General features: G+C 40.4%; 1 protein-coding gene across 1 annotated transcript; it reads left to right on the forward strand.

Moving 5' to 3' along the window:
- Positions 1-1,465: 1,465 nt before the first annotated feature.
- Positions 1,466-22,506, forward strand: LOC145442959 (b(0,+)-type amino acid transporter 1-like). The gene is made up of 11 exons (XM_080320998.1): positions 1,466-1,844; positions 5,108-5,255; positions 5,663-5,905; positions 11,335-11,557; positions 11,617-11,661; positions 14,918-15,041; positions 15,381-15,484; positions 15,727-15,823; positions 15,880-16,035; positions 20,991-21,159; positions 21,365-22,506. The coding sequence occupies exons 1-11, from the start codon at positions 1,752-1,754 to the stop codon at positions 21,427-21,429; spliced, it is 1,467 nt and encodes a 488-aa protein (XP_080177124.1). The 5' UTR covers positions 1,466-1,751; the 3' UTR covers positions 21,430-22,506.
- The last annotated feature ends 252 nt before the right edge of the window (positions 22,507-22,758 follow it).

The following is a 22,758-nucleotide window of genomic DNA, read 5'->3' on the forward strand; positions in this document are numbered from 1 at the left end:
GCACTGTATTACTACAAGTACCGCGATTCCATATAATCGCTGAGTTCAGATGTAATGCGCTTTATATTAGGTGGCAGCAATGTATGAAGTTGTTGTTGCGTCGTATTCCAATTCCTGGTGACGAATTTTAGGTCGGAATGCGACAGTCGTCAGAGTCTTTCCAAAAACAATCCGCGGGTTCAAGCTAAGCTCATTATTTTGAGGCAGTCCAAATGGCACCCCATTCAGATACCACCGGCACCTCGATCTGTAATTTTAGAGCTATACTAAAATTAGCAACTTCCGCAGGTGGTGGCGTACCAGCCACTTGGCGGTTCTGGATCTACTCAGGGACCGGCAAAACGGGGCTGCACAGTGCACACAGCACGGAGCGATTGACTTTGTGAAGTTGGCTGTGGATATTGGAAGATTTAGGAGGCTGGCCAAAATCTATGAAACCACGTCTGATCGTAATGCAACAGAGTTTGATGTTTTACAGTCAGCTTAATCACGCAGCTACTTGATTCAACACCATAGTTAAGCTTGTGTCCGAAACATTGTCTTACCGTTGGTGTTTCAATTGCGAGCGATGAAAGTAGTTTCTCAAAGCTCAAAATGATGAAGTCGTAACAATACGTACTACCATGAATCTTGTTCGGCTATCACCTCCATCGATTCATTCTATAGAAAGAGACTATGTTCAAAAACTTGATTTTGAAGATATTAGCGCTGATTTTGATTTGGTAAAAGCTCAAAATGTTCAATTAGGAGGCCGCTAGTGATCTTTTATTTGCCTAATACATTTTTCTCCTTTTTTCATTAATTTTGGCCTTGACACTGAGACAGCGAGGCTTCTTTCCCAAGCAACATAGAACTTTTGAAACACGGCATATTATTTGTAATTATATTTATTGAAAAGATTGCTGGGACATGAAACTATTTCAACATTTGCTGCGGGGCGGCATTTTCAACGAAAGCCAGGGGCGGCAGCATATGCTCTCACGCCACTGCCCATAAAGATTAGCGGTCAGCAGTAATGTCAATGATTCTATAATTACGAAGACATATATCTGAATCGAAAACCGACAAGGTTTACGTTATCATTTCAATGCGCAGAGACGAATTCATTGTTGCTTTTTACTTCATGCACTTATTATGGTTGTCCTTGGTAGAAAATCAGTTATAACCTAGCTAAAAAGTAGAAGATGACGTCCGAGATATTCAATCGCTGTCGACAGCACCGAAATGACCGACCGCGCAAAAATCCAAAAGAAATGTAATGTTCGTTTTAGTTTGCTGTTTGAACTCCGAATATTATGTCCATAAACTGCCGTTTGATGAAAAGAATATACGGTGTTTGTGAATGTATAATGTATACCTTTGTTCTATACTCAGAAGGACAGCCCGTGAAATAGTTTGAGTTATTGCCATCTGCACCACAGTTATATAATAAGTTTATAGACCGATCGAACAAGGTATTGTGATAAGATGATGTATAACAGGACATCCAAAGACTTTGAGAAAGGCATTGGAAGAGAACGGCGAAAATACTGCACCATCTAAAATTGAAGTGTTTCACGGTCCTAAACGATTTAATATTTTTCTATTAGCTCTTTGATATTAATGATGGTATTAGCTTATCGAGGTGCAAGATATCGACACATGCGCGCGTGTCAGGGTTTGGACTGACCAGATGCATAACATTCAACTCGTATGTATAATACTTATACTCTATTCCTCAGGGATAACTTGCGTTATAGAATATTCACAATATGAGTACAAAATTACGGAAACGACAGTCGACAGTCGCAGAAGATGATACGCGATCCGTAAAAGTCCCCGGAAAAGTGGCATTGAAAAAGGAGGTGAGAGCAACTTACAGCTTCTGGATGAGGTGATTAGTTTACGTAACGCTTGGATCAACAAGAAAGCAAATCCTGTTAAATTAATTCAATTTTGCTGTTTTTGCTCTTCAATGGTTGACTATGCCCTGCCGTTACTAATGGTGAAGTAGGATGATACGATCGCCCTGACCGGCGCGATAGATGTAATTCAGTTCGCTGGCCCTAGCGCTAGTCAAGATGTTCGCTTCATATTAATTTGCTATCATTGATTATATGAAAGAAACAGAACATCAGTCATTAAAATAACTCAAAACAAAGCGACAAACACGATATAATGGCCATTGTTACTCCAAGCGGTACAAGCTAGAGGAACTTAAATCAGCCGCGGCGTATTGCAGAGATCTTTGAAATTGCTCTGTTCTTACACGGTGAAGTTCGGGGCTAAGGAATATCAAGTTTAATGTTTGTTTCGTGTAAACGAAATTTAAAAAAATAATTATATTGCCTGACCAAGCGTGTTCCAACATCTTATTTTCTTGGTATGCGGCGTATTTCGTAGTATGTGCAATGTTCATGTCTAATCTGTAGATTCGAACATGTTCGATATAGTCAACATAGGTATTCGAACCTGCTAATTATTCCAAGGTCACGAGCTTACCATCGTTATGTAGATATATTTCACGTTGAAATTTGGTCCAACTGCGTGTCAACACTACGGAGACCGACCGATTATAATCTATTCACCGATAATATCGAGTTGATATCACACTTTGAAGGAAATATCGGCATCGGCCATTGGAGGTAAACAATCATCGGCAATGTTGGTGACGTCACAATATGGTTGTGAGGAGTCAGAGACTTATAATCTGCGATCGCAAGTCTGGGAATATTGATCTATTGCTTACAGCTTACAGTCAGAGGTGGTTAAAGTAGTCATATAGTTGGTAGTCAGGTATGAGCAGACGCAACGTCGTAAATTTATTTTTAAGTACAAGTAGAAGTAACGATTTCGAATTCAGTAAAAAAAATCAACAGGCCTAGTTTTTCCTCTGTTGAAATGCAAGTATAGTCTGAAATCATAACCACTTGAGTAAAAAGTGTGCCCAAAACCTACTTGACTACTCTGAATAAGTAGAAGTGCTTCGTTAATGACCATACAGATCTCCAGATGCAGACTTCCTAGGCCAAGTATAGTAATGACTTCAAAGCTGTTCTGCAGTTTTTGAAAGGCGCGTTACGCAAGATGCCATATCTTTGGAATATCGGCTCATTGTATAGAGGTTATCGGTGAATGTGCTAGTAATAGGTTGTATTGGTATCGGCTCAAAAGTTGGGCTCTAGTCATCAGGTATGTGGAACCTGAAGGAGAGAGAAAAATTCATGAGCTAGTTTCGAGCATCAATGTGAAGTTCGATGACACCATCACAATTTTTTAGAATAAGACACGACCTCAAACACACCAGGTCATCGCAATGCTCTTCTGTGGCAAAAGCTACCTCTGAGTTTTCATGAAACTGTTTATCAAGCTATAAAAAGGTAATGGTGTGTGTCCAGTGTACAAACATAATAAAATAAAATGACACTCTAAGTTTTTACATGTATACCTTCGGACATACGTGTTTGTTTTGTCCCTACATTTGTATCGCGCTCATCGGGATGATATAGCACCGTACAAATTCAACGATTTTAATACGTTTGTATTAAAGCATTCTGTTTGCCAACATGTGTCTGTTGAGTGGTGGTGCTATCGAAAATTGAACTGCGATGTAAGTACGAGGTATATTGTATATACTGTGCAACTTACAAGGCATATTACAACAGCGGGTGGGGATTCGGTAAGAAAATAGGTCCAAAGCCAATGACTCAACACCAATGATGTACATTTCAGTCATCATGCTCATGGACCACGGTGTCTTTCAGAGCGAAAGCGGCCACGAGTTGATAACCCCCGACTAAATTAACCATGTCGAAAAAGGAATCAAAGTATTCATATATTCTATGAAGACCTATGAGTCAGACTTTTATTAACTCGTATGGTGGGGATGGTGAGTTACGTATAGCGGTACGAACCGCAGCTGCAAATCCAGCCAATCGCCGGTTTGGAACCTTTCCTCAGGGCGTGTGTGGGGTTATTTATACAGTACCATACCTTCGCAGTTAAGGATGCAAGTACACGATATCGTCGTCCCGCTGAAATAAATGTTGATGTCGAAAGACCATAAATAGTAGCTACACCAGGGATTTCCAACCTTTTATACACCGTGACCCCCTTGTAAATCTTGAAAAATCAATGAACACCTCTATTTTTCAATCTTTTAAAAAATTGAAGAAATGTTTATTTCAGTTAGAAACTGATTTATACTGCAACTGGTAGTTGGAATGATAGAAGAATCTAAAACAAGTGAAACACACCAAACAAGATAGTAGGCCTACATTAATCAATTAATACGTATTCAGTTAATATGACGGTTAATATGACAGATTGTTTATGCTCTGACAATGTCGTAATTGATTGTTTGGTAGGAGAGGGAAGAAAACAAACTAAAGATTTGTTACGAGTCTGCGCAGACTTACCAACTTACTGCTCAGACCCTTGGACAAAAGTGCGCAACAACTAAAAAAAAGGTCATCAATTCGGATTCTTCTGTGCGCAACTTAAATTTTCTGTGCGTATAGACCATGTCAGCACTGCGCATTTGCGCACGTGCGCATCTTAGAGGGAACATTGGCTACGAGTATATATATCAAATTTTAATTTATTTATTTTGCTATGGTGGAGAAGACGTAGTGATGATAAGTATTTTACAATTTGTCATGCCCCTCTGAAAACTTCCTGTGGATCAGGATCACGACCTCCATATTGGGCACCCCTGATACACACAAATGAAAAAAAAACAGAGATGAAAAATTATGCTGTGAAAGAATAGCATAATCATCGGAATAATCAATGGCAGCATATTTGGTAACAATCACAGAACAAGGGTCAGTTGTTATTGAATTGGTAATTCCCAAGCACTACTATGGTCTTTCGGGACGGGCAGTCTTACGTTAGTGTAAGAAATCTTTCCAATTGATGGTAATCCGAAATCTCTAATGTCTATATGCCTGAGGTAAATTTGATTATTCTCATCATTATCATAACACCACCAGCAAGTAATGTGGTTGTTGCAATACTCACACCACTGTGAACATCAAGCATACCCGTATAGTCATTGCCCACCGTCTGTCATACAATGCTCCATATTGATACAGCTTTCGCCATTATTAGGACTATATCTAAACAGGTTGGAATAATTGGTGGAATATCACTGGTCGTCGGCACCATGATAGGATCCGGAATCTTCCTCTCTCCTCAATCCATTCTCGCAAACGCCGATACCGTGGGTGCCAGTCTGATCATCTGGGCAGGGTGTGGAGTACTGTCAACATTGAGTAAGGTCGCATGGCATATTAATTTTTTCAGCTCCAATAGCATGTCATACCCAAGATAACATATTTAACCTGCCCAACGTACCTGTTGGAAAATCTCGGCCAATAATTCGTCGTGTTTTATAACCACTAAACATGTTCCTTCAAGCTATTATAACACTCACTGATTTGACACTGTCTATTCTAAAGCAAGATTTCAATACTTATTAGCATCATATCTGACATTTTGACTCGAATCATAACGATTGAGAGGATTCGTATTTGAATGATTGTTTCAGGTTCTAAATCTATAGAATCGTGAACATTTACGTCCGAATCTCTGGATATAACTTGCCGTTCACCAGTCGAAATAATAGGTCTAACTCTATCAAGACTATGAATATACTATACCAAACCTTTCATCTTACCAGGTGCAATATCCTACATTGAACTCGCTCTAATGATACCTAAATCTGGCGCCGAATATCCGTATTTGAAAGAAGCCTTCGGTGATGTAATTGCATTTTTATTCGCGTGGACTTCTATCCTGCTCACTAAACCCTCTTCGGTTGCGATCATTGCTATCGGATTTGCTCAATACGTAACGGCCCCGTTCTACTCCGGATGTGTAGCACCGGCGAGCGCACAGAAATTTGGGGCTGCGTTTTGCATCGGTAAGTTGTGCATTCAATTTAGTAAATTTAGGCTTGTATTCAAAACAAACGGTCTATTATCAATTGTCTATGTCAGTGCTTTTCAACCTGTGTGACGGTTCGCACTTGTGCGAATGAAAAAAATTGCAGTGCGAATGACGAAGGTGGTGCGAACGGTGCGAATAAAAATCCCGGATGAGTGCGAATGACGAAGGTGGTGCGAATGTTGCGAATGAAAATCTCGGATGAGTGCGAATGAAAATTGTGAATAATAATTGTTAATTTTTCTGGCCTGGAATAATTCAAATAAACCTAATAGGAAATTCAAGGGCAGTGTAACTTTTGCTGTTGCGACGCGATTGTAAAAACTTGTTTAACTTACGAAGCACCACTAATCGTAGCTCTCCCTAGCCGTAGTGAATTAATACTTTCGCACTATATAATTATTACGTAACCAGAAGCCTGGTTTGGAAGCTGTGTAGTGGCAGGTATACATTATATCAGCCCGTCTGAGCCTGCGACAGGCTGGAAAATGACGTCAAATTGACTTTCTGCTTTCTGTGGCTAAACAATCATCATACTCTTGTAATAACTGTTCGATTAGTGCGAGGCACGTGGATAGTAGTAAATACCATCATTACAGACTCACATCTGCATGTTACTGTAACGCTTGCAAATTTTTACCCCTTCAAGGGTTATTAAAGTATGGACCGCAAAGGGTATAATTTTGGGTCGACACGGTGCCTGAGCTATCTGTTAATATGTGTGTAATATTTGTTGAATTTATTGCAAAAAAATCCTGCGATAGTTTTTACAAATCCAAGGCCACGGTGTTGGATACTGTAGCCCAGGGGTCACCAACCTTTTTGCAACCGAGGGCTACTTTTGCGTAATGATTGAAGCGGCGGGCTACTATTTACTCCCACCGTTTACCCATATCACACTGAATTTCCGCTTTTATATTCATAGCACTGGGCAGGACTGGACATCATGTTATCTGTTTCTATAGCAGTCAGTGGGAAGCCTGGCATTGTATGATATCAACTAGTGCGCTGTACTCTGATATTTAACTTGACACTGCAATTCTGAGTGAGTGTTCCAGATGTGAATTAATTAAGCGTGTTTTGTGTTTGTTTTTGATGAAGTTCATGTCTGAAAAGGCTGATTCACAACGATAAGTTGAACCATAGACGCTTGCAACCTTCATAGCTGCTGCGAAATGTGCATACACCACTGTACTTTTCCGTATCAACAATGCACCAAACATTTGCAGCAGACTGAGGCGGTGGTCATTTTGCAGTGTTACAATTTCAATCTCCAACTGTTCAGCATCCAGAAATGACATGATTTCATTATACCGGACAGCAGCAACCATTACAGAAAGTTAGAAACATGGTATATTAAGCTGCGTTGAGTGTAACAGAAACAAGCTGTGCCAAAAGATGCAATACGTAATGGGTAACAGATATTGAAAATCTGCTAGTACTTCACGGCTATCTGACTCCGAATAGTAATATTGTTTACTACTTTGGCATTGTCCTGGTCGTTGAGCTATCGTAACGGAACCCCCACCATTTCAAGAAGACCGTGGACGGCATACCGTCATGTCGCCTGTATAGGCAAAGCGCCGTATCTTGAACTTCTGGTGATTCTATCACATACATCTATATATTACTAACTGTATTTGAAGATATTTTCAAGTGTTTGTATATGTAAGTGACATGTTAGTGTGTTTTAAACAAGAATAGCTGAATCAATCAATCTATATATTTAAAAGCTCACTGGTAATAACATGACGAATATTGGTGAATGCTGCTATTCCACCTATTTTTAGAATGGGCTCGCGGGCTACTCATCTAATCCTCGCGGCTAACTGGTGCCCGCGGGCACCGGGTTGGTGACCCCTGCTGTAGCCAATAAGCGAGACACGCAGAAAATATGGCTTTATCATGAGAAATTATGATAAGATTTGTCCGACTGGTAAACATGGTCGAAGACCGTTGGGATGAACTAGTGTATGGACTAGGGATGTGCAACGAGCGAGTTCAGGTCTGTGAGACTCATTAATTTCGAGGCCAACCTCTTCTGCGTCGGGTCACATGACGGCGTAAAGTTTTGGCCAACAAGCCGCTGATAAAATGCGGTGTCAAAACATGAGGATTGACAAAACCTTGGCCAAAATGACCGATGCTGGATGTGGTCAAACCATTCGATATGGATATGCGCCGTTGTCGGCACGGAATAGTCCCGTTCTTGCAATCTGAGTAGACAGTAGTACAACTGCGACACGCAGGGGAATTTAATCCACCCTAATTTGAAATCGCGTGCGTCGGACATATTCTGTAGAGCAGTGTTTGATAGAAATGTGGTGTGGGAGTTCTGTATATCATAGGCCTATTATGTCCGTAAAATCGTAGCATAATACTATAATAATAAAAATGAATTCCTTTTCTTGGGTGAGGCTCGGGCCGCGAGATGCCACAAAAACTCACATTTTGGTGGTAGTCTAAAAAGCTGCTTTAACGTTAATAAACTGTTATGAATTCTCAAGTTAGATTGAGCTAAAGAGCATAACGCACAGTATCGTGAGTTTATTTGCTCTTCCCACATATAGGCCTACTCGCTAGACAGAAAATGGGAAATCGAAAAAAAAGTTGGAACAGCGTATCACAAGGTAGCGAACTCTAATGTGCCTACTGCCTACTCTCCTTGATCAGTTGGACCTTATTTTCCAAGATATAAGGCAAACGCCTCAATACAATCAAGTGTTTTGTTTCACCCGTTCGACATACTGGGGCCTCCTTGACCTTTTTGTCAGATCTCAAAATCGACGTCTTCCAGCAAGCATTTTTCACTTGTGAAAATACGTTGTATTTTGGATAGGAGTGCATAACAGATTTTAAGACCTTGCCATCAGAGCACTATAGTAGACGTTCTTGGATAAAACCCGACAACTTGTTTGGCTGAGAAGGTTTTTAGTGAAATTGTTGAAATCAAAACGAGCGAAAATAGTAGCCTTTCTAATGAGACACTTGATAGCTTAAGATACATATTAGCCAATTTGTTGCACATCCGAACAAATAAATGCTGTATTTTCATCTTCTTTTTGTAAATAGCTGGTTCGTGGTACAGAACTTGAATATAGCTTTCAATACAACATCCATTGTAGCAGTATATTTATTAATCTCGAAGACTTTTCGGGTGCCTCTTTTCAAGAGTTATCGGCACACTAAAGGGATTTAAACAGATTTAAAAGCAAAACCAAAAAGGCAAAGTATGACGCAACAATCAAAATCACAGACCATGAAATTCGCATCGTATCAATGGCAACAATAACAAACTACGAAGTATACGGACATACGGTACTATAGTAGCAGCACAATTTGTAAATAAACAATTACACGCACGGAACAACACGCACTAATGAGAAATTTGTAGGTTATAGAGGAAATCTTTCTGTCTGCATAAAATAGGTTTGCTCAACTGAATAATAGTAGACTCCAACACTTTTAAATGAAACACAGACCTACCACGCGCAATGACAGTGAACATATTGTCATCATAGTGCTGTGCACAGGCAAGGTTTTCGCTCAGATGCTGACCGATTGACGAAGCATATGCTTGGTAATCATCATAGCAGTCTGTTTTTGCAGCCAATTTGCACTGACGTGCGAGCTCCGTGCGATTATTTGCGCATGTTTTTGACCGAATCAATTTTGCCTTCTGCCTTTGATGCAAGTAATGTTGTTTACCAATACAAGTGCCACTGTGATAGTAGGTATGTAGGACGTACATCTCAAAGATTGTTTGAGCGTATTAAGCAGCATATCCCAAAATTGATTCGGTCAAAAACATGCGCAAATGATCGCACGGAGCTCGCACGTCAGTGCAAATTGGCTGCAAAAACAGACTGCTATGATGATTACCAAGCATATGCTTCGTCAATCGGTCAGCATCTGAGCGAAAACCTTGCCTGTGCACAGCACTATGATGACAATATGTTCACTGTCATTGCGCGTGGTAGGTCTGTGTTTCATTTAAAAGTGTTGGAGTCTACTATTATTCAGTTGAGCAAACCTATTTTATGCAGACAGAAAGATTTCCTCTATAACCTACAAATTTCTCATTAGTGCGTGTTGTTCCGTGCGTGTAATTGTTTATTTACAAATTGTGCTGCTACTATAGTACCGTATGTCCGTATACTTCGTAGTTTGTTATTGTTGCCATTGATACGATGCGAATTTCATGGTCTGTGATTTTGATTGTTGCGTCATACTTTGCCTTTTTGGTTTTGCTTTTAAATCTGTTTAAATCCCTTTAGTGTGCCGATAACTCTTGAAAAGAGGCACCCGAAAAGTCTTCGAGTTTAATAAATATACTGCTACAATGGATGTTGTATTGGAAACTATCTTCTTTTTGTATAACAATTTTCGGTTAGTTTGTGCGAATGAAATTTATTCTACAAAAAAAGTGCGAATGAAGCTCAAAAAGGTTGAAAAGCACTGCTCTTTGTCAATATACCGTGACGTTACAATTGAAGATCCCTGACGTCATGGCTGAAAAAAAAAACAGTAAAAACATGTGTTAAACAAGGGCCTTGTTTTAAGCACGTTTGTTTGAAATTGATTTTTGTTTTAAATGTAACCCTACACACTGCACTGTAAAATTAAGTGATCTTATCAACCAGAAAACGGTTTCAAACTACCGTTTTTTGTCTGATTATATGTTGCGCAAGGAGATCAATGGTTCTTAAAGGGGCACTGCACTCTAAAAATGATGTGGTCTCAAATTGAAGGGCAAAACGAAAGAAAAATTTTGGCCGCAGCCGTTTTCTTCAGAACGCCACCGTAATGGAGCTGTAATGTATTGAAATTTCCAGAGTTGCAGCACGCTCCGGCAGGCACGCAGAGGTCGAACTTTATATAGTTGTCAGCCGATGTTTTGTTTGTTTGTTTTGGGGTATTCATGGTGTTTCTCGACTACTATGGTCATTTACACCAGGCCGATATTTCTTTTTGTATTTTCCGTTTGTTTTGGGGTATTCATGGTGTTTCTCGACTACTATGGTCATATACACCAGGCCGATATTTCTTTTTGTATTTTCCGTAACTGCTATAGACTATAGCACTTAGATATCGGAATTCGGAAGTCGACCTCGGTTGGACTCGACCCCGCACCCATTGGTGTTGCAGCCGCGGATTATACCACTGCGCTATCTCGCCACGTCAGCCGATGTTATGAAGGAAATAGAATACACTAGGCCCGATTTTGACATAAATCTCCTGACTGGACATCTTCCGTTGAACGCGGTATCCAAACCACCTTGGCGTGTACGACATATTTCATATACATTTCATATACAACACTTTCTAAATGCGAATACAATAATGCTTCCGCGAGTGAATGAATATAAAGTACGATGTTAACGTGAAGAAATGACATTTCAACAGTGGTAATCACCGCGGTTAACTGCATCAGCGTGAAGGCTTCCAACTTGGTGCAAATATTTTTCACGGCGGTAAAGCTTCTGATCATTGCCGCCATTATAATCGGAGGATTTGTGATGATTGGTCAAGGAAATACTCAATATTTCACTAACGCGTTCGGCGGTTCCGCTACGCCGTCGGCGATTGCCCTGGCCTTTTACTCGGGACTTTGGTCCTACGATGGATGGTAGGTCCAATATACCTGAGCGAACTCACGGAGGATTTCACCAATCTTGAATATTTCAGGAATCAGTTGAATTTTGTGACCGAAGAAGTTCAAAACCCAGAAAGGTGAGTTTGTCTGAATGTTGTAACGATCCACGTTATATATGACTGTTATAGATGGCAAATGATGGTAAACGATTTTTATATCAGAATTTATTGGCCCTCATCCGATCCGGTTTTAGTTGAATTGATGAATTGATACGAGACCGTGATTAAATATTGCGATCTCCACGCAAATCCGAGAATATGATATCTATTTCATAAGGTACGTTAGTGGAATGGAAATTGCCACAAATGCGAGGTTTGTTGTATTTGCGGTTAATGGTACGATGATAACAAACGGGGAATTTCAGTATGATATAAATGTAGCTTCATAAACAACCACACTCCTAGCGAAAAGATTGTGTATTCAGACCAGTGTACTTCTCGTGAAATGCGGATGTCGATATACATACGCAATACACGAAGCCAGAACCTACCTCGGATTTACACCACGTTATGAATCATTTTTCGTTCCCTGTCTCATATAGCCAGGGCCGTAACAGCACTTCGTCAGTCCCCCACCCCCCCCCCCCCAAAAAAAAAAAACGTTGGTCTTGAGCCCCATAGGGCAGGCCATTTTTCAATTTATTTTTGGCAGTTTTGGCATCGACCTCTAAATAGATATTTTCAGACTCGAATTAGTCATAAAAAAGCTTTATTTGGGTCAGTTTATCGATAGACACCAAAAAATGTGCAGCTTCCATTTATAATAAGTACCAACAAATAATAATAATAAGAAAAAACCTAGCGATTACATAGGTTAATAATATCAAACGAAACCACAAAATGTGCAGTATCCATTCGGAATCGGTGCCAATAAGCAAAAAGAATGAGAAGCCTAACAAACACGCTCAACTCCTGATTGTTACAGCTTTTGAATAGACTTAACTTGTTTGCACTGTAACAGTGCTTCCAAACTCAGGTCAGCAAAGTTTCTCCTGAATTAATTTTTCGCCCAACGAATCTGGGAAATATCGGCTTCAACAGTAGCCGTTGAGGGAAAGAATGTAGCCAGTCCTCCACAAAAGGTTTTCAGAGCTTCAAAATTTCGGAGGGCAGAACCGGCTTCCAAGCATCATGAAAAGAGATCACTGCGCTAGTGCCATCGATCTCATCGCGGAAAGAATTTTCTTCCCGATACATTTCCAGGAGTTCCCTGTGTTGTCTCTCAACACATTCTATTTTGTAGCGCGACCATCCCATCTCCATCAGTCTACCGATATATTTTAGCAGGACTTTTGTCAGGTCAGATGGCTTTAATATTACCAACTCACATGGAAGAGTCCTGGGAAGGTTAGCTTGTTTGAGAACATTACCGCAACAAGACTGTCTGACAAAACGAGACTGCAACTCAGAAATAGCCGGACTGTTTGTTGTGTCACAATGCTCAGCTCGATCACAATGCAAAAATCTTAGATGAATTTGGGGGTTCCAGATCCATGAGCAGAATACAATTTATATTTTAGTAATCAGTACAGCGGCAGCTTTCCATTGATACCTGTTTTATCAAATTTAGCGCTCGGCAAACCGGGTAAAAATGGCCGTAAAATTGCCTTTGGACAAATGGAAAGAGTGACGTAAACCAAATGCAGTCAGCCGTTCAATCTCGCTGTGCCCACACCATTTAGGACACCATGCTCTTTCCCCTAATGGGTGGGCTGGACCCATAGAGTTAAAAACCTGCCCTTCACACTTGTAATGCGGTCCTGTTAACACAACACTATGAAAGAAATACACGATTGGCAGGTTGTGTTATTTTTGGCATATGCCAAAAATTAGTTATTTTAGGCATTTTCAAATTTTTATTTTTGGCAGTTTTGGCATCTGGCTCCCGAAATGCCAAAAATAACACGGCCTGCCCATAGGGTGATAAACCGAACTTCTCAGGGGCTTCGCCACCCAGACCCCCCTCAGGCTATACGCTGTTTACCGCTACTTATCATCTGCGTTGGGTGTCCGATTAGTGAGTCTCTTTTTTCGCCTAAATGCGCCAAGCGCGAGAAATTTCTATAATTCGTAACTGAATCGGTCAATATGATCGGGAATTGCATATATATTGCTATCAATTTTTATCCTCTCTCTGCTCACGTTATCTGATTTACTGGTAGAGCTGATTGAGGTGTGTTTGAAAGGGTAGGACTCCTCTATAATAATTAAGCATCTCCGGGTGTATACCCGTTGAATGAAATGAAACCACACTTCGTCAGCCTTCACCCCCCAAAAAACTTGAGTCTTGTGCTCCCATAGGGTGATAAACCGACCCCCATCACGTTGTTCGCGTTTGCCGCGAAATTATAGTTGTATGGTTTAGTGAGCCAGCGCTAAGCGCGAATATTTTCGATAATTCATGATGAAATCGGTCAATAAGATCGGGAATGGCATATATACTGCTATCAATTTATTGTTCTCTCTGCTCACGTAATCAGATTTAGACATAGAGCTGAGTGAGGTGTCTTTGAAACTGTAGAGCCCGTAAATAATAATTAAACATATTCGGGCGGGCGGACCCGTTGATATGACTTCGTTATATAATGTTATTTCGTGACCTCCTGTCTGCTATATCAAAAAATATAGAATCGCCCAAACGTACTAAACTAAAAGATCACACGATATCAAATTGGTATTTCTTCACTGGCATATAATTTTTCCCTGCGGGATGATATTTGTCTTGTGGGATTCACATTGCCAAGACAGGAATATTCGGCGCCAGTCGTTTAGGCGCCTACGGACAATTAAACCTGCATGTATTTTGTATATGTAACGAAGTTTCCGGTTAGCATAAGGGCAGTCCTTTTCGGCCAAGGTTTTCTCGCTGTCGATCGTTCTGGCACACTTCTTGGAGTCGCATGTTACAAGGCCTAAAACTTTATATGCCCTGGTGCGTCGTGGCGCGTTAATTGCCAATGCCGATATTGCCATTTCTATAAATCTTGCGTATTTTTTTCTTGGGGAAGAGTGCCCAATAATCAAGATATTTGGCAACTTGAAATCGCACATACCGCAAAAACAAATTTGAAAAAGTTGCACAAATTTTCAAAAAATGCTCTATAATTTATGCTAATTCATGAAAAAATTTTGGGCCCCCTTCGAGTTCGCCCGCCTCCCAATTAGGGAGTTTGGGGTGCCTCAGTTACGGCCCTGCATATAGAATGGCTCACTTACGTTCTAGGCTTTTGTAAGGCTGTGATTTCACGAGACGAGCTCACCTCAACAAGAACGAGCTCTGCGCTGAATTGTGACCACTATTTGATCACTAACAACAACATCTGTGTTATTTCAGAAATTTCCCGATCGCAATCTACTTTGGAATACCTCTCGTGACGGTTTTATATATACTTGTGAATATTGCGTATTTTACAGTCATGTCACCATCTGAGTTACTGGCGTCCAGTGCAGTAGCTGTGGTAAGTGCGTGCCTTCCGTTTAATAGAAGGCTAACAAGCTTTTATTTTAATTTAGTTCCTGTCACTCTATGTGTGCCTAATTCATTTCTTGCTAAACGAAGTGCGCTTCTAGATTAGTCATGCACTCAATATGAAATACGCTTAGCACTCCAAGCACGGATTCAGAAATATCAAAGTCGCATTTTGAATATATGGAAACATCCTTACACTTCGCGACTTTGGACCCAACGAGATTTAATTCACCAGTATTTGTGAGACCTTTTAAGAACATTTTACCCGAATTCATCGTGGACACCTCCAGAAGTCCGTTTATATATCGTACTGCATGTTATTCCTCAGACATTCGGAGACAGAGTGTTTGGATCATTCGCCTGGACTGTACCGGTGGCAGTTGCGTGTTCTACTTTTGGAGCTGTGAATGGAAGTACTTTTACCATGGCTAGGTAAGGAGAATCCCATAACCTGTAACTGAATTCTACAACAGAACTAGGTTACTATATGTATATTCATTTAGCACACTGAAGAAATGTGGTGAATACGCACACCAATATGGTATTATTCTAATGACGCGATTTTCCGAAACTACTCAAGTGTTTAATGCAGACGTAACGTATTCTAGTGCATAGTTTCTGTTCATCAGGTCATGCAATTTCGAAATAGAAACCTTCTGATTCATCTTTTATAGATTAACATACGCCGCCGCAAAGAATGGCCACATGGCCAGTATTTTATCGTACATCAGCGTCGAATGGGTTACACCATCCCCAGCAGCTATCTTTAATGTATGAGGTGTATCGAATTTTCAGTTCTTGCAGTATTCCAAAATGTTATCCTTTAGGCTTTTATCGCGCTGTTGATGGTCCTGCCGGACTCATCGACATTTGAGACGCTGCTAAATTATTTTACGTTTACGTCTTGGATCTTTTACGGAGCTACATTTCTGTCCGTGATCGTATTACGGTACAGACGTCCAGATTTACATCGCCCCTACAAGGTCAGTCATAGCCAGGCCTGTTTATTTTGGGATTTCTGCAAAAATAACAAAAATATCTTAGTTTTGGATGTTTTCAAATTTTAATTTTGGAGAATCTCCAAAAATAAGAAATGAAGGTGTTTTTAGCCCTATTACTACTGGAAAACTCCACCGAAAGTACGTTATTATCATGTATTAAAGTCTTCTAACACATCGACATCATCAGTGATCTTGATCTAACTTTCCAATACATTCGTCACAAATTAAGTCGTTGGCCTGGAGAATGCCCTCTAAAGAAAAATCGGTGAGAGACACCCGGCCGAGACCCTTATCTCTTTCGAGATATCGGCCTCGACCGTCGCAATTGTGGGAAACGTCGAGCCTAGGGGTCCAAAAACGGATGGGTGGCAAACTCTCCAACCTCCTCAAACTTCTGAACCTTTGCTCCAGACAAGCGCTCGTAGTAATACAGTAATGCGCTTGAAACCTCATATCCTCCACGAAGATGCGTGCCTCATTGAACTTGACAGCCCAACACCCTCTGACCAGATAACCTTCCTTGTGGCGGGCGTCGTTGTCCCAGTCCTCACCTGGACACAGAGCTCGAAGGCGTTCGACCAGGCGCTGGAGCTCCTTTTTCGCCACGATTAGAACGCCAAAACCCTGACGCTTCCTGACGGTGGTGCTCAACTCTGTGACCATGCGATCGACAACGATCAGTTCACACTACTGCAGCGAAGGTGTGCCGGATTTTTCTCGTCCATAACACCAAGGAGTTTGGTACGGTGTCCAGTCAACCAAGAGGCCACCTTCTTCATTGTCAACAAACTTGGGACACGTACTTTCCATCTCCTGGATCAAGTTGTGTTGCCGTCTGAGGCAGCCAATAGGTCCCGTCATCGTGTAGGTATAGACGAAGTGATTGTGACAGAAGCGGTGGTATTTGATTTCGCCGTTCCCTTTGCCACTCAGGCTGCCTGCCCGTCTTCTCTACGTGTCGCACTGTGAAACTTACAGGAGTGCAAAGACTGAGGGGGCGGGAAGGCAAGGTCAGCAGAAACGTGTAGTGGAATAAGTGGAAGTAGTCTCCTGGTTGTTTACATCGCTCTGACTTGTTTATTTCACTGAAAAACTTGAAAAAACATCGTCCAAAAAAATCTTATTTTTAGATGTTTTCAAATCTTATTTTTGGAGAATCTCCAAAAATAAAACCGAATATCCAAAAATAAACAGGCCTGGTCATAGCTCATACACAAAAATATATTTTTACCATAACATTAGTCACAAAAAATACAAACGATACTGTTATGTTAATCAAATGCAGAAGAAATCCTTTATTCGTTTCTATCTCTTGCCAACGCTGGGCTTTTACTGACGTGGCGTATAGCACAGAGAAGGGGTGTTCAACCTTTTTGCTATTCAATTCAAGGCCTCATCTCGAATACGTATGTAGGGTACGGCCGCATTCAAGCGGACAGCCGGAATGGAACACCCGTAGTCCTGTACGCCAAATATCCATTGTTAAATTGGCTACTGGTAGACTTCACATTTGGGACATCTCTTGTGGCATTTCATGCCATCACTGCTTGCTTCTTAAATATCTTGATCATGAAAGTTTCTAATTGTAGAAGAACAACGTCCTCACAGGCCTATTATATGCGCACCGAAATCACGAGTGATATTATCATGAAAAGTTATTGGGATTGGAATTGTTATGAAAAGTTATTGGAAAATTTTCTAATTCATAAATGATTTTCGTCGATAATATTAGTAGTTGAACAAATGCTCTTTCAAATATGTATCCTTTCTCTGTCCACATTTCAGATTTTTCTGATGTCTTCGAAAATTCTGGGCTCATAATTTACGATGAAGCATCTTAGGTCTGGTATTAATCACTTTGTGGCGATGTTTTTTCTGCACCTCCCATCAGGATTGTTGGTAGATTCAAAATATAGGCTGAAATTGCCCAAACGTATGGGGTGGAACATTTTCGGCTGCGGTTTGCATTTGTACGGTTGTGCTTACTTAGATTTCAAGGACAACACTATAAGGACACCCTGAGTTTCGCAAGGCGCGAATAAATTTTATAAGTTGAATTAAAATCGCTCAAAAATTTGGCATCCAATTCGTGAATTCAACTTGCATGTTGACGGCCGCCAACAAACGATAATTTAATTATATGTATACGGCCGTAGAATATTTCTTGCCCTTTCCTGGCCCAGAGTAATATTGATTTGAATTTGAACCCAAAATCAACGGTGAGAAAATATGGACCGTCATGAATATGACACGAAACAGTCTTGCATTAGCATATGAATTGACCCACGGCGAGACGCGAGCCTGGCTCTGAAATATTGAGAAACAGAAAAAGTTTCAGGACTAGTAATCGAGGCTCACGACTTTGCCAGACTTTGCATTTCAAAATGCACGACTCCATATATCACAGTGGTTCTTAACGTTTTTTCTCCAGCGCCCCCTTTCGAAAATTGCCTGGCTATGGCGCCCCCCTATTTAAGGACTGTAATAAGAAAACAATCGGTAAGTGGTCGATGTCCGGTTTCGGGTTGGGACTTCACCATTAGACCACTCGACCTATTACCGGTATAATTGTATGCACTATTTTCGGGATCAAATCCGGGTTGTTATAACAACCATCGGGTATGGCGGGGGGCTATAGAATTTGGTTCAAGATCGATGTACACATATCGAATTCTCCTCTGCGATTGGAAATACGGGGAAGTTAATATTGGATTTTGTTTTATTGCTTTGAGTGACTACTAAATAAACTGAGAATGTGGTAGAGATTTTCTCATATTAAACTGCACCAAGCTCTCAACTTTAACATGAATGGGGTAACAACACTAAGCAGTATCAGCCTTTACGACATGACGAAAAAATATTCCGACGATTTAATTTTGTAGCTCTCAAATACAAGTATATTTAGTCAATCATTTTAGCCAAAAAGCTTCAAAAATCTAATCCAGGGCTCTTCAACCGGGTCTATCGTACACCCTGGGGTGTACCAAAATTATAAAAGGGTGTACTACTCGGATGTGGTGTACTGGGGTGTACCATATCCACATTAAAATATACCAATGACTAGGTATCACAATAAACAGGCAAGTTTATGCTTCAGAACATGTTGACCTGGTGTGCAATATCTTACAATGTTGACATCAGCTGTACCTAGCTTGGGAGTAGCATTCCCTTTTGTGATGTCATAAACAAATGCTTTTCCTCGTCATTTAAACCAGGGACGGGCAACATACGGTCCGCCGGCCCGCTTGGTGCGATTCAGGGTAACTTGGATTTTCATGTAATAGTGTAATCTGAGTCCCACCGTACAAATGCGAACCGCAGAGGACAATCATGCTCCCCATAAAACTACCAAGTTGGACTCGAATGCGTTTTTACGAATGAAGGTTTTTCTCGTTCGTTTGGCAGAATCCAATATATATTTCGACTAGACCTACAGTCCTGACGGAAGGTCAAAAGAAAAATACATGGAACAAAGTGATTAATAATAAGCGGAAGATGCTCATCATTAATTTTGTGCCCAATATTTTCGAAGACACCCCCTCAATAAGCTCCATCGGTTAATATGATCACGTGGGCTAAGAATGGACTAATATTTGACAGTAATATATGAAACAACCTATATTATCGACGAAATTAATTATCCAGATGAAAAAAATGTTCACTCTCGGCGCGGCCAGAGAGGTGATCCACTTGTTTTTTCCGAACATTTTTACTAGCTATTTTAGTGAATAGATAGTAAGCCTACAGGGAGTTCTGCGGTTACAATTTCAAAGTTTTATGCGCAAGTTATATCTCAAGAAATCAGTGATGGTACAGAACACTACAAGGACTCTACAAGGACTCGCCGCGGTGCGAAGTTTCCAGTAGCCAATTTAGCATGAGTATAGGAGATCCAGATGGACCATTACAACTCTCCGACGACCGAATGCTGTATATGGAATCGAAGCACGGCAGTGAAAAGCAAGGGGGTGGAGCACCCCTGGATTAGACTTGCTATACGGAATTGAGTTTCGAGTAAATGTTATATGGGTGTACCACGACGAAAAAGGTTGAAGAGCACTGATCTAACGAACAAAGGGCATCACTCTCAAAAGTTGTACAGTACAGTGCCTTTTCGATTTCGACACGCAGTGCGCTGCAAGATACAATACCTAGATCAAAACACTTTGTGGAAAATAACCGGAGCTATCGGTATCAGTATCAGTTTATTAATATTTTCATCATTTCAAAACACCTCAAAACTGCGGTACAATGAAATGATAGCACGGTCTCGAAACGACTTGGAGTAGCTAGCGCGACGGCAGAGTTTCAACGGGGAATTGACAATCCAAAAGTACGCCAAAATCATTTTACATGAATTAAAATAAACCACTGCATTCATGGAAACATCGTCAGTGGATATTTCGCGATGAGCGCAACGAAGAACGTTGTGATTTGACAGATTTTGTCGTATTTTAGTTTTCAAAGATAACTCAGGGATATATAGAACTATTGTCCTACTATATAATCATATGCGACGCCATTTTTCTTCTGCGCCCTCTCTACCGCCCCCTGAGCACAGCGCCCTTATTTCGCCCTCTGAGCGTTTCCATCCCCTTCAAAATCCAAATCGCCCCCTTGGGGGTGCTGGAGCAAAGGTTAAGAACCACTGATTTATCACATGACCACCGTTTTGAAGAAGATCATGATATTCACAGTGAAAATTGTAAATTTTATAGAATAAATTTTGATATATAAAATACAACATGATGCCGTACATCTGGTTCGCCTTCACATAGCAACTTAAATTTGTTCTAGCCCGTACACATGTTCGATTGGAGTCTATACAATTGATCTGCTCTGCTGACTACTGCACAGCGAACCACCGCGTCGGTTAACTTGCAATCACCCAACGCCTATAACATTAACATAATGAAACCAATTTTATATTATTGCAGGTGTTCCTTCCCATACCTGCAGCATGTTTCCTCGCATCTATTTACTTGATCGTTGCGCCGATTATTGAGGATCCGTCTCTTGCTTATTTGTATGCAACTATCATCATGTTATTTGGATTGGTAATTTACGTACCGGTCGTCTATTACAAGAAACATCTACCAATTATGAGTAAGAGTCTGAAATTTTCTATTTGGAATCTTGCTACATTACTAACACAATATCTTAATTGCTTTAAATGACATATCCCTTCCTCAGATGACTTATAGCTTGGCCTATGTAAAATTTACCGTCATCCATATGATGAATAATGCACAATTTATGTTTTAGTAGAAAGTTTATCATGCGGCCTAAATTTCAAATATTTCTGTTTCAGAACCAATGACAATATTTCTTCAAAAGGTAATGGAGGTTGTACCGACAGAGGCACAAGACGAATGAATTTAACTGATATGAAAGAAAGGAGGATGATTTCAAACGAAGAAATTAACTTAACAAAATATCTCATCGTATTTGGGGTTGGATTTGAAACAAATGGTTGTTTAAAACACTTTGTTAAAAATATGCTTTAAACAATGTTTTAAACGAAGGCCTTTTGAAAAAAAATTGTGTTTTTTTAAGTTGTAAAATTATGCCATAATTGTGTAAATACTTTCCAAAAAACATGTTGTATGAACCTACGGACAATTACCACCCGTTATGGCCGACGTATATCGATATGGGATGGTTGGAACCCTCAAAATAGTCGGTTCAACAGCAATAGTACAAATATTTCGTCACAGGAGCTATATTTACCCTATATTTTCAAGTGTCAATGTCAATCCCCCATGACGTCACACTTGAGTATTAGTGACGTCATGGCTTAAAAAATAACAAAAAAAGACATGTTTTAAACAACGGCCTTGTTCTAAGCATGTTTATCTTAAATTGATTTTTGTTTTCAATGCAACCCTAATCGTATTTCAAACTAAAACTAAAACATTATTGTTAAATGCAAATTGGATCAGTCATAGAAGACGCACATAACATAGTAATATAAGTAGAATATTGGCCTGTGGATAATCAATAGCCTCAAGTATTAGGTTTAAACTTTGAAGAATGTTATCAAAAACCTATGAAACCATTGTGGTTACGTCACAGCGGATACGTAATACCATTTCTTTGGTAACAATATTTCCTTCAATATACAGTCTCCCTTCGTTTACAAATATGCGATCTCCAATTGTGATATATATGTTTTTAATTTCTGTATTCTCGGTTACATCAGCATATCGGCGTGAAACTTGTATCAATGTAACATCATAAATATTACTTGGACAGTAGGTCTGAGCGCTGAGAACATCGCGGAACTTAATCAACAATCTTTAGAGAAAATGAAGTCGAGAGCAATTTGATAAAAAATGCGGTACTATATTTCCGATGTGGCATATGTTCCATATAGTAGCCGAGCGAGATCATTTGACGTCCCGTAAGTGTGGATGTAGCTGACAGTGACTTAACCTTAAGCGTTACGGGCGTCTACCTCAGCGGTTCTTAACCTTGCCTCCAGCGCCCCTCAAGGGGCGCTAGCGATTTTGAAGGGGGCGGAAACGCTCAGGGGGCGATATGGGGGGCGCTGGGCTCAGGGGGGCGATAAGGGGGGCGCTGAAGAAAAATGGATTCGCAGTAGTGAGTAGATGATGTGATAGTAGGACATATCCTTAATGAGTATTCAGAGCAAATTAACATTTCACAAGACATGTCCAATCCCGAAATGTTTTGTCGCGCTAC

The sequence above is a fragment of the Botryllus schlosseri genome, chromosome 7 (genome assembly GCF_051294905.1).
Source record: "Botryllus schlosseri isolate E-star chromosome 7, Bs_hap1, whole genome shotgun sequence".
NCBI classification, from domain to species: Eukaryota; Metazoa; Chordata; class Ascidiacea; order Stolidobranchia; family Styelidae; genus Botryllus; species Botryllus schlosseri.